This window comes from Amblyomma mixtum, chromosome 2, assembly GCF_055824585.1.
Source record: "Amblyomma mixtum isolate Tamu chromosome 2, ASM5582458v1, whole genome shotgun sequence".
Lineage (NCBI taxonomy): Eukaryota > Metazoa > Arthropoda > Arachnida > Ixodida > Ixodidae > Amblyomma > Amblyomma mixtum.
In genome coordinates this window covers 314,441,493-314,459,693 of record NC_143013.1, presented here as the reverse complement: position 1 = coordinate 314,459,693, position 18,201 = coordinate 314,441,493, and the positions used below count along the sequence as shown (strand labels likewise).

At 49.2% G+C, this 18,201-nt stretch overlaps 1 protein-coding gene across 9 annotated transcripts in view; it reads left to right on the top strand.

The window, feature by feature from the left end:
• LOC149365031 (uncharacterized) overlaps nucleotides 1-18,201 on the top strand; it is a 119,976-nt gene that overhangs the window by 66,782 nt on the left and 34,993 nt on the right. For 8 of the 9 annotated variants that reach the window (XM_089575114.1, XM_089575115.1, XM_089575113.1 and 5 more), the window contains 4 exons: nucleotides 11,758-12,072; nucleotides 13,633-13,782; nucleotides 14,928-15,043; nucleotides 15,483-15,619. In XM_089575114.1, coding sequence (XP_089431240.1) covers nucleotides 11,758-12,072; nucleotides 13,633-13,782; nucleotides 14,928-15,043; nucleotides 15,483-15,619 — 718 coding nt within the window. The remainder of the gene's footprint in view (nucleotides 1-11,757; nucleotides 12,073-13,632; nucleotides 13,783-14,927; nucleotides 15,044-15,482; nucleotides 15,620-18,201) is intronic. The other variant, XM_089575117.1, reaches the window with a different exon arrangement.

The following is an 18,201-nucleotide window of genomic DNA, read 5'->3' as shown; positions in this document are numbered from 1 at the left end:
CACCGGTAAGTAACAGGGCCGCCGCGAGCAGCAGGATCCTGTCGCAGTCGCCGACGCATTCTGCTACAGAAGCTAAGTCAAGCATGAGTGAGACTTTGCAAGAACAGGTTACTAGCCTATGGCGAAGCTTTAACATTTCCAACTGTTCCCGTCTGATTTGTCGCGTTATTTTTTTATAGTAATGGTGCCTCCATCAACACTACCTATGGGAACGCGAATAGTGTACTTGCTTAGAAACTGCCATACCTGCATGGCACATACTGACTGAATTCTTTTGAATTCTTTTTAAGCACATAATTTCGATCTCTTGGGTTTACCCATCTGTCTCGGTCTGGCATATGATGATCTTTTATAAAGCTAGGTACTGATGGCCAAATGAATCAAACACCCAATAAGCTTGCTTGTGGTTACTATTAGGGAGACACATTCCATAGCCTTTTATTTTGGCGCTTCCTCAGAAGCGAGGCATCTCTGTTGCGTCACAACAGTCGATAACCGCAACGACAATTTCAACAGACAGTCTATGAACTGGCTTAAGAAATTTCAGTGAGATCAGAGGATACAGTGTTCGGCTGATGGACACTACTAGCCCGCGAGTTCGAGTGTGGCTGTGGTTACCGATCGCGATGTAGGCGAAATGAAAAAGAGTCCGCGAGCAGAAATTCTGAAGCCTATGTTAGAGAACCGAAGGCGGTCGACATTGACTTGGAGCTTTCAATTGCGAGGTGGCTAGTAGCCAAGAGTGAAGCTTTAGGACGCGCAAATCCGTTAAGAATCCTACACGTAGATTCAGTTTGAAGCAGCGGCGCCTCATCGCCACACACACCATCAAGCGCAAACGCGGCAAAAAGCTCTTTCAACTGTTTCTAGGAAATATGTGTAGCCCCAGAAGCACGTGTGCGAGGAAAATTTCCTGGTGAAAAAATACAAATAAAAAAAGAAAGATCAAGGATGCGTAAACGATCACACATGCAGGATCAAGAGAAGAGAAACATATAAGGCACATGATCCACAAAACATCGTATTCACAGATAAATAAAAAACACTGCGCAGGTGTTCTATATGTGTTCAGGAAATATCCTGTAACAAAACAAATTTGCCATGTGGAAGACCAAATCCATGTGCGCAGCAACGCTCACACCGCTACTCGAGAATGTACTCAGGTGGCGAGCTTGCGAAATGTTAGGTGCTACGCCAGGAGTTGCACATAGTATAGTGAGGGAACCGTCGGCATGGAATGAGATTTAGAGACTCCAAGCACCCTCTAAAGAATATCAGTCCATGTACCACAGGTCATTTAAGACTAGCTGCTGCTTTAAAGCGCTTAACTTTGCTGACTGACTTTGCAGTACAGGGAATTCCGCTTGAAAGGAATCCGACAGGAATCTGGAGTGGGTCTCGCTGAAGAGTTGTGTCGTAACAGCAATTTGCACGAAACTCGAAGTGTGTGGTTTGTTTTGACGCGTTTTAAAATAAAGCATAACCTTTACAGGCATTCTATGTTTAATTTTACAGTGCCAGGCCCACACAACAGTCCAGCGAGCACTGTGGCGACGCTCAGGGAGCGCAAATCGGAAAGGTCCTAATTTGTGGCGGTTGCGAGGCGTGCCGTACAAAACGGAGGGAGCAGGCGCTTTCCTTCTTGCCCCTCGTGTGAGGAACCATGTTGTGGCGCGCTCCTACTGCTTGTTTGCCGCCCCTTGGTCGTGTCCAACTGGCGTAGTTACGGACCTCCTTCAGCGTACTGCGGCAGCCCGGCAGAGAAGACGTCGACACGCCCAAGCACGCTCGGCTTGCGCACGCAGTTCAGAATCCGGCCGCTACGCTATCGGATGTCGGCGGCGTGCCGTATCGGTTTTCCCGCTGCTCCGTTGCCATCTGGTTGAGCGAGTCCACTTCGAATTATGTTTGGGAACATCAGACACCTTCGGTTTGTTCGAGATTCCCCTTCCGCACTCCCATCCTTTATTACCACAATATTTCTCACAGAATAGCACTATCCAAGAGAAATTGTTGGGATCGCGGACGCCTCATGCAGCCAGCGCGGTTATGAAAGCGCAATAAACTCCCGGTTCCAGGCAGCTCCGTGCTTGTGTCAATTGTACACCTTGCGCTGCCGCCGTAGGATTTGCTGCATTCGGTGCATGCGCGCCGGAGCTAGTGTACAGAATAATGGAATTGAGTGGACGAGTTGGTTTTCCATCTTGACAGTGAAAGCGCTCAAAAGGACAAGGACGACAGAAAAGGAAAGACATGCAAAGCGCTTTAAAGCCTAAAAAAGTACAGCCTAATGCGATTTTGAAATGAACACTTTAGAATGAAGCTGTTCGGACTGAACAGTTCTGATGTGGTTCATTTTCGCAAGAAGTCAGGGAGGGGTTACTTGAGTTTAGCCAGCCGAAGCTTGCTCTCTCCTGTGCTGTCATTTTTATTGCAGGTGAAGCGACACTGACCACCACTCCAGAAAAAAATTATTGATCTGTTTTGGCCGAAACGAACGCGATAGCAACTAAATCGTGCAAGACTGTGCATGCCAAGATCTGGGAGAGGTTCAGAAGTCCAGAAAGAATCACCTCAGGATGGACGTGTGCGCGCCCAAGAAATCATCCGACAAAGAACGACGTGAAATAGCTGCAGGCATGAAGAGATTCTATTTAGTGAATCCACGGTGCAGTTCATGTTTTTAAAGCGATTGTCGAATGGCCAAGACATGTTACGAAATCATGGTGTATGCGAAAGGACCTTGTCTTGTTCTGATAGAACCAGGCATATTATACCGGCAGGAGGAGTAATAGCAACTGCATTTCAGTGCTGAAATTATGGAAGACTCGAATTACGGAAAATTTTCCCAAGAACAAAATTTTTTCAATCTATTTTCGCCTCTTTAGCATGGCAACTTCCTGTCCGGGCAACGTTGGGGGTGAAAATGCACATGATGCTTTGAAGCCCATTATTTTTTGTCGCGTTACTATGGACAGCGGTGTGAACAAAATCCTGTCTCCTGTAATGAGATCATTCGTGTCTTATATTTTTAAGGCTGCAAACCAGCGAAAAGGCAGTGCAAAAGAGTGGATGCCTGAATGGTGGCCTTTTTTTGTGTGGTTTTATGCTTTGCATTACCAAGTTGCCCGGTCGACGCGCTTATCTTTTTGCGAAATCGCATGAATGGTCGTGAATGAATTCTCTTTGGAGCTTTTGCTGCGTGGAAAGTCGTATTCGGCAATTTTTCATGATCTGAGTACATACAGTAGTAGACGAAAAGATATGATCATATCTTTTTATCCAGTACTGTATGTTGAAAATTAAATTTTCCCTATCAATTCAAAACACCCCGCAAATGAAATACCTATTTGTTTTTGTCAGTATATTTTGAGGGAATAATGCCCTTTAAATCCATCCGGGGTTATTGGGGGCGTAACTGTTTGCCTTCAGTTCGTTTTTCATTTTCGCCCCGGGCGCTTCCCAATGCGCTCGTTTTCCGTCTTATTTAAATTATTAACTTGCTGTCATTTTCAAGTGACATATTTTGTGCATCATCTATTACCACATATTTGCATCAGCGATGGGCGGAGCGCGAGGCGCACGTAACATAACCATCCGAGACTATTCAAACGACTATTATCCGCGACCGCATGTCTCAGATAAAACACTACCAGCTATGAATAGATTTCACGTTAGTCTAGTCAGTGGCTTTGCCAGTTTTGAAGATGTAGAGATTCATTAGGAGGTTTGACCCACCACATTGTCGACAATGACATTCTCCGCGAGAGCTTCAAAAACTCATATGTATCAGCAGCGCGAACACAAAACAGGAAGGAGGAGAGGATAGTACAGAGGGCTGAACTTCCAACTTTTAATTGAACAAAAACTGAACCACCACTTATCTACACACACCGGGTAAAAGCCCACCAGGGGGAGTAAACAAGGCGGTGCTCGATCGAACTGGGACCCACACGATGTACACGGCATCAAAAGATAACAAGAATCACACTATACAATGAGTTCCATGAAATGAAGAATGAATGACATGCGGAAAAAAAGGGCAAATGGGAAAAAACAGGGTTGAGTGTGCGCGAATGACAAAAAAGATGGAAAATTAAAAAAAACAGGGTTGAAGGCGCGAATTTTGCTAAAAGCATGAGGAGACCAGAAGACGGTGGAAAGGTTAGCGATGCGAAGGGTGAGCGCCAACCATTAACATGGCTAGAACGAAAATCCAGCACGTGATGTGTGCCCCTAAAAACCAGATAAAATCAGATGAAACCAGAGAGAAAGGTGATTTCTTTTTCCGATAGTGAGATAGAAGGGGTGCTTACGCAACCTTCCTTAAGCCCTGAGATGTAGGCAGCTTCAACGATTTCGCACGTAAGTATTTTCGCACGTAGTATTTTCAGCCCCAGATCGTCTGTCAAGCCTGTGCAAGCGTGTAAATCAGATGGGTCGCAGATACGTTGGCTGTAGTACGAATCATCGTGATCGGTTTGTTTCCTGTGCTCAATGCGTAATCTACTCAATTCTCTTGTCTTGTGGTCATGCTTACGTAGGACAAACCGGCAGATGCCTTAAAGGGAAACTTCATAGGTTTTAGAAATCAGCGAGCTTAAGAGGGTCGAATGTGTGAAACTTGCAGGTAAAGTACGCGAAGTCTTTTTGGGCTAGCACTTGAAATAGTGACGTAATCGCCGATTAAAATCCGGACGCCCTTCGAGCTTCTCCGCAGCGCACAACTCCAAGTGGAGGGGGGCGCATGATGACGTCATTGAAGGTATCGGTACATTTCCAACGCACAAGCGCCCGCTTTGAAGGAAAAAAAAAACCAATGCCACCAACGGTGAACCCTACCGAGAGTTGTTTTGCATCGTCTAACGCGTCAGGGCAGGGTGTCGCTATCGACAGCGGTAATTTGAAATCATACCTTCCGTGGCGTCACGCTGAGTTTTTCTGCACTCCTCTAATGCATTGAGGAGAAGCGCAAATTTCAATCGTCGATTACGTCACTATTTTAAATGCTAGTGCAAAAACATTTGACATGCTTTACCTACAGCCTACATAGATCTGAATCCTTGAGTATCGCGAAATTCTCAAAAAAGTGCTGCAGCTGCCCTTTAACAAAAGACTGTCAGAACACAACTGCAATGCAAGCACACGAATCTCAGGCCATCGAATTCATTGCCGCGATGGTAAATGCACCCCTCACTGGAATGACACGAGCGCGCTGAGCATGTGCAGTGATCAAATCACGCGAAGCCAAAAAAATCGCGAGCCTAAAAGACCGCTGTGTCAGCACCCCATCCGTGGCACTTCTGGATAAGGAATTTCGTTTCCTTTCGATAGCTCTGCAGCCATGACTTCCTGCTCGTTTCCTGCTGCGATTGTCTGTGATTCATGTCTTATCCTTCTTGTTGTTTTTGATGCCTCGAGTATACCGATGTGTCAGCGCAATAAAATTTCAGTTGTTAGTCAACGCCTGTGTCTCGTCTCCCCTTTCTGCGTCCTATGTGAAGTTTGCGCTGTTTTCGTTGTGGGGAAACACAGGCATGCCTCGACGTTGTTAACCAGTGACCAACGCAGAACGCTTGCATGTGAAGTACTGACGTGTTTAGGTAATTGCGAAAAGACGTTCTTGAAATTGGAGTCTTGAAAGCACATCTTCAATAAATTTGCATTTCGAACAAACTGCGGCTTAAATGGCGATAAATATTGGTTCCACTGTCAAACATTTTGACATTGCGTTCCCCTAAAGGTCTCGCGCAAGTTCTAGTGCGGTAAAAGACTTTTGCATCGAAAAACTGAAACATCACAGTTTTTTGTTCACTACTGTAAGTGTTCGATGTATGCGACCATTCGTAGTTGGAGATACGTGACCACGCCATGAGGCGCCGTGACATGTCTCATACACCACTAGGTATTTCAAAATGCACCACGTCATTTAAGAGAGAAGACAGATGATAGTAATGCCTTGGAAATTCGCAGGATTTTGCCTAGTTTCCGTGCTCACATTGTGCCCAGAAGAAGACGTCAATGGCAAAGTGTCTTTTCCGATTGAGTATATTTCTTTGTTTTCCTTCATGATTCGTTAATACGAAGGAATCGATTTAGGGACACATTCGCACGGGATCCAACTTGTCGATATTAACGACGCACGACTGTATTATCGTAGGAACCTGTCTTGGGGAACCTGTGTTTTTTCATTCATACCGGTCAACTCACTAAAAGGAGATTGTGGTGAGCACATAACCGCAGTATAGTCAAGCAAGAATAGCGTTTTCAACGAGTGAGTCGTGCAACTAGCCAAATGTCAAAGACATATTAAAGAGAAAAGACAAAGCGGGTAGTGAAAATTCCTTGCCTTCGGTAGCGGCAGATTACGTTGAGTTCCACGTGACTAGGTTCGACTGCTGCGGCGGGAAACGTCTGCACTAAAAGCTGCGGCCGTTTTGTATGGCGGACAAGTGTTACAAAAACCGCGTGACCGACATCACCTCGTTCACGCTCTCCCCTTGCCCTTTGATAAGGTGGCTATTAAAGCGCGTTGCACCATCCAGCGCCTCGCCTTTTCACCCGTGGCCTTGGTTCCGTTGTATGCCGGAATAAAGGCATTCTGTTTCATGTCCGAGGCAGTCGGCCTGTCCATTTACCTTGCTTATCTAAAAAAAATCCGACGGGCCGAAGCACTTTTTTTTTTCTGCAAGCGAGCGCGCATCCTGCTATTGCTCATCTGTGACATTCGCTTTGATGACAGCGGGTCGAGATCTCTCTCATCACACCGGTGTCCTGGCAGCAAATCGAGCCGTAATTCCTACCTGGCTCGACGGGCAGTCGACAAACGCCGGAAGTGAGAGGTCTCAGCCGAGTATCACCTTTTCTGGCTCATTCCCCGGAATCCGGCAGCGACCAGCGGCTGGGATCTCTTCCGTCTGCCGCTGCTGGGTTGCCGTCTCTGCGCCAACACTGCTGCCGGCTGTGGCATCATCCATCCACCGCAATTATTGCCGAGCGAGGCTAAAATTAAGGAAATAAACAGACTGTCAGCCATGCCAAACACGAGGCCTCTCTTTACTGCGACATAAAGGAAAAGAAAGCTTCAAAGGGAACATACCACAACAGCTCTCTGAGAAAGGTAAACAGGAAAACTGCAGAGGCAGTGAGCAGAGCCCGAAATGATTTTATTTTTCCTCTTCGAGGACATATTCAAACAGCACACCTGTAACAGCGCGCAGGCATAGGAAATCTCTGTCGGCAATGGAGAATCAAAACAAGAAAATTATTGACGCAGAGCTCGAGCTTAAATTATAGAATTGGCTTTGAGTTCAGTGCTGCCTTCATCTACAGCTGCACGGCAATGTATCTCTCTCTTTTTTTTTGCTGAATGTGTCGCAGCGATGAAGGTATGCATGCTGTGAAACATGCGGCGAGGCTTCCCTCCTGACGCAAAAACAGGAAGTTGCAGTGCGCGATTCAGAGCTTGCTTCGAAAAATGCGCGTTACAAAAACACGTAGGGAGTTCTTCAAACACAATGCTGATTATAATTACTCTAAAATTAGGCGATAAACCAGTATTAAGAGAATAAACTCTTAGCAAGGAAACAGCTGCTAGCTCGTAAAATAAGTGGTTTTTAAACCATAAAACTTACGCCTTTCTTTGAACCACGGAGCGTCGTGATTTTTAGCCCCAATCCTCAGTAGAGCACCTCCAGAGCGGGTCTCCATTGGACAAAATTGTCTGCAGTCAGCTCTGTGGTTTTTTTTGTTTTGTTTTTGTCGTCAATTCGGAAATCTCACATACCCACCGAATGTAGTTCACCAAAACTCGAGTGGAGATGTCACAAAAAATAAGGAGTTATTAAGGTTGACTGTTATTACTATTAACGACTTACTGCATCGTGTTGCACAGCTGTGAAAAACAGCAATCATTTATACCACAATATCTCCACATTGAAGAAAGCTGTTCTCGCACATACCAATCCAGCACAACTATGCCCTTCAATCATTAACTTATAATCTGCCAGTTATGTTCATGAGTCTGTTGAAATCTCTAGGCTGCCTAAAAATGTTCGAAAAATCTGTTTTTTTTATGCCATTATTGCAACAGTGTGAATATAGTGAGCCAACACTTTGCAATCAGTGTATTCATTTTCGTTCTGTTGGTGTGAAATTGCCAGCGCTGTTTCTTTTCTTGCAAAATGCATTTGTGCTTTCTTTTTTTTTTTGGGGGGGGGGGGATTCAGACTTTTCAAATCGTGCCCGTGCTGTTTCCATAAGTTGGGGCAGTAGCCTCGCAAGAAGCTGGTAGCGGTAGCTCTTTGCAGCTGTTCCATTTTTGTACCCTGTACGAAGAGAAATACATTTTGATTTTATTTGACACAGCTAGAATACATTTTAGAATAATCAAACTGAAAACGGGAGGAAGGTTTATTTAAAACTTCAATTTTTTTCACGCAGATGATCGACTAAATGAGGGAAATGTTTAAAAGGAAGAAAGAGAGACTTTAATGAATAAAAGAGAGGTTTGCATGGTTATGGGCCTAGCATGCTACTTCAGGTTTAAAAGGAAGAGGGCAGGTCAGAAAAGATACGAATTGTGATCATGGGCTCTAAAAAACGAAGAAATAGAGGTAAAGATTAGGATTCCGCAAAGCAGTCTTGTATGACGGAGCGCACATTCCTGTTGCTGGGTCTAAACGTGGGGGTGGCTCTTTGCCCCTGTCCCTATCCGCTACCTTCCCGCTGTCCACTAGTAGCAGCACGCACCGCAGTGAATGGCGACGAAAAAAAGAAGAAAGAGTCAGCTGGCACGTGCGCCACGATCTCCACTGACCCATCTTGAGAAGAAGAAGCGGAAGGCCTTTCGCCACCGATCGTTGCTTTTGCTCACTGCGATTCTTCAACGCTACATTCAAGCATGCTGAAATGGGTGAGTGAACTGCGAGTCGCAGGGAGTCGGCGCTCGTATCCTCCGTCCCTCATCCCCCTGCTTCCTCGGCCCGGCTTCACGCTGTGTAGAAATGCATGCCGCCTCAAGACATCCGACAGGGCGCTTTCGTGCGAGCCGCAGTAAAAAAACTGTCTGCCGCAAAACTAATCAGAACACAGTAGCTGTTCTGAAGTATGCTATATTGCGTGACACGTGGACATCCGCAGAAGTTAGCGCTGTTGGAAAACGCTGCGTTGCCGGAGCAGGAAGGCTCCTTCCGCGCGCAGCTGTTTTCGGGCTGATTCTCCTCCTCCTCCTCTCATATCTGCCTTTTTAGTGCGCTAGTGGTCACTCCCAGCGTATAGCTGTTGTGTGTTTGTTTGTTTTTCTCAAGCCTACTTTGTGGCAGGCTGTACACCTACCAATCGGGATGCGGACAACCTGCAAAGGCGTGTCTGTGTGTATATATGTATATACCAGGTGTTTCAACAAAGGTGAACGAAAATTTTTGAAAACAGGCTTTTTGAGGTATGAAAGCGGCTTCTGCGGCACAATAATACCGGCGTTCTAGGACATCAGAAAACAGGTGAATAATGTTATCTAGTTACCCGCTTAACTAATTTCTGATGTTTACCATTTAACTATTACAGTTAAAAACCTAAGGCACCTGGTTGCAATTAGGGATTTGTAACCGGTCGTTAGGGATAGTCATATCAGTTTTTAGAATTTCGAAAACGTGATTACCCTTAATGGTGGTGTACCTCAACAAAATTTTGGGTATTTCGACTAGTTACGTGCACTGGAGGCGTTGCTTTGCCTGCATGCTCCTCGAAAGCGCGTGTATTTTGGCGTGATATAGTCAAAATTTGTTGGACCACAATGCCGAGGTTAATCGCGTTTTAAAAAGAATTGTAGGGCAGATTACTTTAAGTTTTTTTATTGCTCGCTACGAGTAGTTAAGACTGCCTTACAAAACCAATGGGGAACGTTTTTGACGACAGCAAATACCTTAACAGCAAAAAAATGCGAGTATTCCGATGGGAGCCCTGCGCATACATTGAGTGTTATAGTCTTTCGGGTCAGCAGTCGAGCACCATAACCACTGAGCCAACGCGGTAGCCCGATAGGTGGCAGGCGGACGACATACTACCCAAGCTCAAGCAACCTGAGGTTTTCCCCTCCCTTGTTCATTTTGTGATACCCAAAGCAGTGGCCACACAACGCTAGCGCACCTTATTAGGATTTGACCTGACTACGCAAATCGATCGCCATATTTTAGAGCACAGCTTTTAGGCGCCCGTTCCTGCGTTCCGCGTTGTCGTCGGCGTCGTCAGCATAATCGCTTGTTCTAGCAGCAGAGCGAAACGCTATATGGAAGGTGGCTGCCACGGGAAGACCCCAAAGGGTGACTAGCAGTGCATGGCCTCCGAGATCACCTGCCCACGCTCGTTTCTAGTGCGCGCGTGATCTCGGAGACCATGAGCAGCGTTACGAACCACCTGCCAGCGGTGTCAGGTGGCGTGTTACGGCGTGCGACAGTTAGCATGTTGGCTGGCAGTAGTTTGGGCAGTAGCAGAGCGAAACGCCTCCTGCCATGGCGAGAGCGGAAGAATGGACAACCACGGAAAGATACCGGAGGCTGACTAGCCCGAGGGTGACCTGCCACCTGCCACCGCTGGCAGGTGGCGTATGAAGAGCTGCGCTCAATTTCGCATTACCGACTATCGTAATCGTCTGTCATTTTTTCTCTTATTCTTTCGTCTATGATCGCGACCTTTCGGCATTGTGGCGCGAATGCCGGGATAGACCACCGCCGCGCTGGAGCCTCTCGCCACACTCCAAACCTTAGCTTAAACGTACAATACAACGCCGAGGGAACAAAGACACTACTACTACTACTATGCTACTGCTGCTGTCGACACAGCCCATGTGCCGTCCCTTCTTGCCTGTGTCTTTGTTGTCTTGGAGCTGTTGGAACCATAGCGGAGCCTTACCAGCTAAGGTGGCGGTTTGGGCTAGTTGTCATCTCCTGTGTGAGTGCCCTATCTTTGTGAATGAAAGGCGTAAGCAGCGTTGTGCTCTGGAACGCCTTGATCCTCGCCCTTTCACAGAGGCCAAGATCCTCGGTCCGTGGCCACAATAGTCGACTGCCATCAAGACTTACAAGGCACTGTTTTGTTTTTTTGCGAGAGACTGCCTTGATTGACAGATTGTGACTGTGTTTCCCGGTCCTTCTCTTTTCCCTCTTTAATCCCCTTATTCGCTTCCCCAGTGCAGGATAGCCCAATGGAAACCTTTCTGGTTAACGTCCCTGTCTTTCCCCCCTCTCTGTATCTATTTTTGGGCTAGTTGGTGTGACATAGCGATGAGATACAGCGCGTGAGAAACAGGACACAAGCTAGACATGGACGAGCCGTGTCTCTCACTTGTGTCCGGGCCCCGCCGCGGTGGCTCAGTGGTTATGGCGCTCGGCTGCTGACCGAAAATATGCGGGGTCGATCCCGGCCGCGGCGGTCACATTTCGATGGAGGCAAATTTCTAGAGGTCCGAGTACTGTGCGATGTCAGTGCACGTTAAAGAACCCCAGGCGGTCGAAATTTCCGAAGCCCTTCTCTACGGCGTCCCTCATAGCCTGAGTCGCTTTGGGACGGTAAACCCCCGTAAACCGTAAACCAGATCACTTGTGCCCGGTTCCTCCCACGCTGTACCTCATCGCTGAGTCACCTTTCAGTAACGCTCATAGATTTCGATCACGGAAGACTCATCAACTAGTCCTCAACCATAGCCATTAGACCGAATATCGGCCTGCAACACTTCGCATGGTCTCACCATCCACCACGCAGGGCTCGACGAGTCCTCCGGTGCCGCCGCCAGTAGGCCCTACATCGCCAGCGCTGCCCACCTCGGTCGGCAGCGGTCCGATAGGAAGCGGCCCCATAGGGAGCGGCCCAGTCACCAGCGGCCCCGTCGAGAGCTCAGCGCCCAGGGCGTTGCTGTACACGGCCAAGGCAGGCAAAGCCGTGCTGCGTACCTCCATGAACGCCATGGCGCGAGCTCTGCAGCACGACCACCGGGAGCGGCTGACGCGCGCACGCATCGCCTTCGTCCTGGTGGTGCCCGTCCTCTTGCTGCCGCTTCCCCTCTACTACCGCTCCAAGGTATGCTCGAATCGAGCACTGTGTGGCTCGGATCACTGAGCGGAGAGCTCAGGGCTCTCACGTGGCGCAGACTACTGTGCCAAGGCGGACATAGAACCAATTATTGTAGTCGAGTCGAGGATGGGCACCACTTTGTTTATGTGACATTGATTTGTCCAAGCAGTAAATGAAATATAATGTGAGGAAAATGATAAATTTCCTGATCTTTCTGCTAAAAAAAATTTAACGATATTGATTATAGTGCTGAGTAGTACTATATACACACCGTTTTGGCACTCTTAAAATTTTTGTAGCGAAAGCTACATTGGCCACGAACTCGCGATTTCGCTGTGGCGGTGCTCCGTGGAGGCACAGAGACCAACCATGAGCCGTTGCCTAGCAACCGCCGCAGCTGGCGCTCACCGCGCCATCTGGCATGACGTCACACCACGCGCCTCGCCGCGGAGCCGCCCCTTGCCTCGTCGTTGCGCACGCCCCCGCTCGCTTCGCCAGCAGTGTCGCATGCCTGACAACATGTCGGAGGATTGAAAAGGAAAGTTCGCATGCGCCGCAACCACACTTGAGGCTGCAGTATGGACGGTGACAAGTCTGCTAAGCAGAAGGAGGCCTGAAATCGACATCGGAACGGGAAGAAGAGGAAACGAATCGCCCAGGAAACAGGAACAACGCGCCGAACGACTGGCTAAAAACGCCGTGAATACGCCGCCGTGAGCTTTCGCTACGTATATCCTGGCATAGCCGAGCTAAGCCAGTGGCAATTTTTTTCCATAGATCCACCAACCTCTGCATATACACCGTGTACGGTGGACACTCGTATAAGGGCCGAGGTTTCTTTTTAAAGATCTTAACGGGGTGCAGCTTTTAGAAGAAAGTGTCACTAAAGTGTTAAAGTGGCACATAATTTACCACAGATAGCACGAGACGTGGGAATTATACGTAAACATAGGCATCGAAAAACGGGATGATACGACGACCGGAGGGAAAGCATTGCTGCAAACATGGCGAAGCTTTCGTGTGAAAACGATTCCAGCCAGACTATGAACGGAACGACGCGCCGTCGGCATGGTTGTATACCGTGAGTTGGCGGCAGCTGTCCCCGTCCGGTAGCTAACCGCTGAACGCGCCGCGCGTTCACATACGCATTTCACATTCGTGAAACGGAGCTGCTCTTCGCATTTTTTTCCCGCGAAAATTACTTCCTGCGAAATGGAGGGGGAGCTGGCCTTACACGAGAATATACTTACGCAAATGTTTAAATTGGCAGCGTCCCATTTGCGCCCCTGAACGTCCACTTTTCGCCAGAAACTGTTCGTGCTTCGCTACAAGGCCGCGTTAATGGGTGCGCGGTGCGCTTTCGCATCAGTTCACAGAATGTCGTGCCGCCGACAACCAAGACCGAACCCCATCGTCTCTCGCCGTACGCGTTAGTGTAATGCGCCAGGTTAAAACTTTCAAAGGCATTTGTGATGAGTAGATGGCAAGACGTCTCTCGGCACTTCGTCACTGCCTCCTCCGCTTCTACGATGACGTCAACTCTTGCGCGTCATGTCCGGTGTGCAGCCGAGCTGGTGCGGCTACTGCATGCTGATGATGGCCACGTACTGGGCCACCGAAGCCCTGCCGCTTCCAGTCACTGCATTGCTGCCCATGGTCATCTTCCCTCTCACGGGCACGCTCGACGCCGATGACACCGCCAAGAACTACTTCAACGTAAGCCACTTTGGTTTACGTCTTCGGGCTCCGCCCAGATCGAGAGGCGTCCCCAGGCACCTCCCTTCTCTTCCACTTGCCAGAAGGCCGTCACTATCGGCGTGAAATAAACGCGCTGGCGCCCTGCCATGGCGGACCTTTTGTTTTGGTCCCCTCGTTAGAGAATGCATGACGCTGCGCGGACGCCTGTCGCATCGGAAACTGTGAGCGGGTGCGCAATGGCGTCGCGAGGTACGCGGTAGTTCAGGCGGGACGTGCCATGCTAAAAGTCCCCAATAGTCACTAAAAGTCCCTAATGGGATTTTCCAACGCAGCATGTACTGCCACCTCTACCGCCTACTGTGTGCCACACGCCGGCAATGCGCATGCGCCGATCTTCCTGAGGGCGCCGCATGGCGCCACTTCCCAGCCAACTGCACACACGCCTGCCGCCTCTAGGCCAATCAGTGCGTGCGCACTGGTGGTGCGCGGTAACCCGTACGCGGTAAGCGGTGGTGGCGGCGGTATGCGCTATGTTAAATGTCTCAAATATCTCCCATTTGCACCGCCCCCCCTTGACCAATGGGAAAAAATGGCCGCTTTGTGGATATTGTGGTGACGCCGCGTTTTGCCGCATGATTCGCAGTGACTGGGTGCCCTGCAGCGTTGCCTACCACTCTAACCGGATTGACTAAAAGGCGCGATCAGCTATAATCAATCAAGTTAGCCTCGATGCTACAGTCCAAAATGTCAGGCCCTCGGTAAAGCCAGGAAGGCAGAGCCGTCCCCCTATGTATCTAATAGGTCCCTTATTTTCCTTTCCTTAACAAACCAATTCCCCAACAAACGGCCTCGAGCCTCCCTTTATAAATAAATAATTTAGTCTTTCATTTCATCTGAGCGACTGGAAAGGGCGCCGCAGGCATCCGTCCCATGTCGAAGCAGGCGCCCCTCGGTCTCATTCCTGGCGACGCGGTATCTCCGCTGTATTTTAGAGCTGCTTGCCACCACCGGTTAGCAACTGAAAGCGTCGACCATAGGGAATGCGCTTTGAATCGGTGGTCCCTCGGTGCTTTCCCGTCTCTGTAACTGCGAATGCGTTTGTAGAAACACAAAAGTGTGAGTCATGTCCAGGACATCGCACTGCACCCTTCGCATCTGCGCAGAACATCGGTGTAGTGATCTTCAGCTCCCTGGTGTTCGCGGCCGCCGTGGAGGTAACGCATCTGGACCAGCGAATAGCCCTCAACGCACTGCGCATGGTTGGCACCAGCAACGATAGGTGAGCGCAGAGCGCATTCCCTTTCGCCGGTGGCTCATCGAGCACGCATGTTGTGAAACGTGAACAACAAAACCTGGCATGCTCTCCGCGCCAAACGATGCTCGAGCCTGTTAACACGTGCTCGCGCTCTCGCGTTCGCAGTTAGCCCAAAATCAATTATAAGCACCCGTACTTTTCCTTAAACCACCGGAAATTTACAAAGCGCCCTTTTTTCCGTCCTAAACCAGTGACTGTAAGACGCTTCTCATAGTGCATGCGTAATTATATTTTGGGTTCATTCTGGTTGCAGCCGACAAATAGAGTGCATAACTCGTTTTCCACGACAATTAATATTATAAGAAAAGACTCTACTGCAATGCCCGGGCTTCTGCACGAACGATTACAGTTAGTACATGTCATAATATGCGCGAGATCTAACTCTGTGCCCCTACGAGCGCAGGCTGATGTTCGGCTTCATGTTCATCACCATGTTCATGTCCATGTGGATCCCGAACACTGCCGCCACGTCCATCGTATGTCCCGTCGTCATGACCGTCGTGGACCACATGCGGGAAACAGCCTCCTCAGCACGGAAAGGTACGCGCATTTACGCCAAAGGCGACACGCACAACCTGACACCTTCACGAGGTCTGCGGTCCTCCTTTTTTTTTTTTAAGGCTTTCGTGTGGGATCCTTTCTCAGTATTAACCGGCGTCAGTCGTCTTATGTCTTGATAGAAAACTGCCAGGTTCCCCTGCCATACTGGAAAGAATGCTGCCCAAGTTGGCGTGGCCAAAAACTTGGGGGGGGGGATACTTAAGCTACGCCTCAACGACATCACGCGATAGTGTTAATGAGTACCTTTGGTGGCCTGCGTCCTCTTTGCGTATAACTTTGGAGACATGGACACTGTTCTTCCTTTCACCAAAACATAGAGAGAGAGAGAGCGTCAGAGATCACTATAGTGCAAGTACTACTTCTCTGACGCCTAGGTTCTGCGTACATGTTCATATGGGCATTACTGGTCATTCTCTACTTTACAGTCATAGATCGCGGGAAGTCTTCATAATCCTTCTGGTGCAGCGATGCAGTGGCTGAGCAATGCGCTAATACCCAGCAGGTGGCTGTTCCAAACAGTGGGACCGGTGACAGCACCTGCCATCGCAGGGTATTGACGCATTCCTTAACCGCTGTACCATTGCGCAAGGAGTGGTATGAGGACTTCCAGATACATATGACTGTAAAGTTGGGTATGACCGATTTCGCGTATGTAGACATTTAATGAAAACTGGTTTATGAGGAAAGGAAATGGCGTAGTAATTGCCTCACATCTCGGTGGACACCTGAACCGTGCCGTAAGGGAAAGGAGGAAAGTTGGAGTGAAAGAAGAAAGAGGTGCCGTGGTGCAGGATCCTCCGGAATAATTTTGACCACCTGGGGATCTTTAACGGCCAGCGACATCGCACAGCACACGGGCGCCTTCGCGTTTCGCTTCCATCGAAACGCGGCTGGCGCGGTCGGGTTCGAACCCGGGAACTCTGGCTCAGTAGCCAAGCGTCTTAACCACTGAGCCACCGTGGCACTCCTTAACGCTGTCGCGTCATACCCTTAAGGCAGAGCTTAAGCGTCCCCTTAGAGTTTTATGCGAAGCATACTACTTTAGCTACCACTTCAGCCCTTCACCGTGGTTATGCGCCTCCAAATCACGTGATACATGACGTCGCACCACGTGACACGATGACGTCACGACAGTAGAGAAACGGGGGCCCACCTCGCGCCGTTGCTGTGGTTGTGCGCCTCCAAATCACGTGATACATGACGTCACACCACGTGACACGATGACGTCACGACAGTGGAGAAACGGGGGGCCACCTCGCGCCGTCGCTGTGGTTGTGCGCCTCCAAATCACGTGATACATGACGTCACACCACGTGACACGGTGACGTCACGACAGTGGAGAAACGGGGGCCCACCTCGCGCCGTCGCTGTGGTTGTGCGCCTCCAAATCACGTGATACATGACGTCACACCACGTGACACGATGACGTCACGACAGTGGAGAAATGGGGGCCCACCTCGCGCCGTCGCTGTGGTTGTGCGCCTCCAAATTACGCGACACGATGATGCTTCGCATTCTCCAGGCTTAACCAAGTTAAGCCTCAGCCATTTTTCTGCCTTCCAGGAGCTTTGTTTCATAAGAGTGGTCTTTTCGTGGTTACGCGCTCGTACCTAATCAATACAAGTCAACTTCAATTTCTCCTCAATATTCATGCCGAATAAGTGGTGGCGGTTGTGGTGTAAAACATTTATTTGTATTATTTACAAGAGAGGTATTGCTTGGACCGGGCCTGAAGGGCCCGGCCCTCACAATCACTAGGAGTAATCCCTAGTCCGTGACCCCTGTGGCCTTCGCGGTGGCCCGGGCTCTTGTCACCAGGGATCGTTGGTCCTGGAGAGCTAAGCAGCCGAGCAGGGCAGCCTCCCAGTCCTCTCGGGCGAGGTTGGGGTGGGGTGGGAAAGCAGGATTGGTAGGGCATGCCCGCACCATGTGACACGTGTCCGCAAACACTTCCCCACAGTGTGGACACTCGCCCGAAAAGGCCGAATTCAAAATGTTTCAGCACTGCCGGGCACAGTACCATGTTGGTGTAGAGGCGAAGTAGGCAACGCTCCTCCGTCTTCTTGAGGCCTTTACAGGGGGGTGGGTATCGGCCGTGAGCGGTTTGATACAGGCGAGTGATCTCCCGAAAAGTAATAGCCGGATTGAAATCAGTAGCCGGATCAGGTAGCGAGAGAAGCGATGCCCGGTGGTTAAGCGCGCGGGCGGTAGCGTCCGTTACCTTATTTTCCTCTATCCCTGCATGTGCTGGGGCCCAGATATAAGTGGGCGCAAAAGTAACGAAGACACAGAAAGATTACCACAGGACGCCGCCTCTCCTGTGGTCTTCTTGCTTGTCTTCGTTACTTTTGCGCTCATTTATATACCATGAACAGCTTCCAACTGTCGCAACTTTCTACTTGTTCTCCTCAATGTCCCTTTAGTAGCGACAACTCGCCCATCGCTTTCTTTTACAGTCCTTTCCTCTTATACTGCTAGTACTCTAGGTTTTATTCGAGTAAGCAACTTTCTATATCATCGAATACGAAGAGAGAAATCCCGTCCTTCAACGGTGGTGGTGG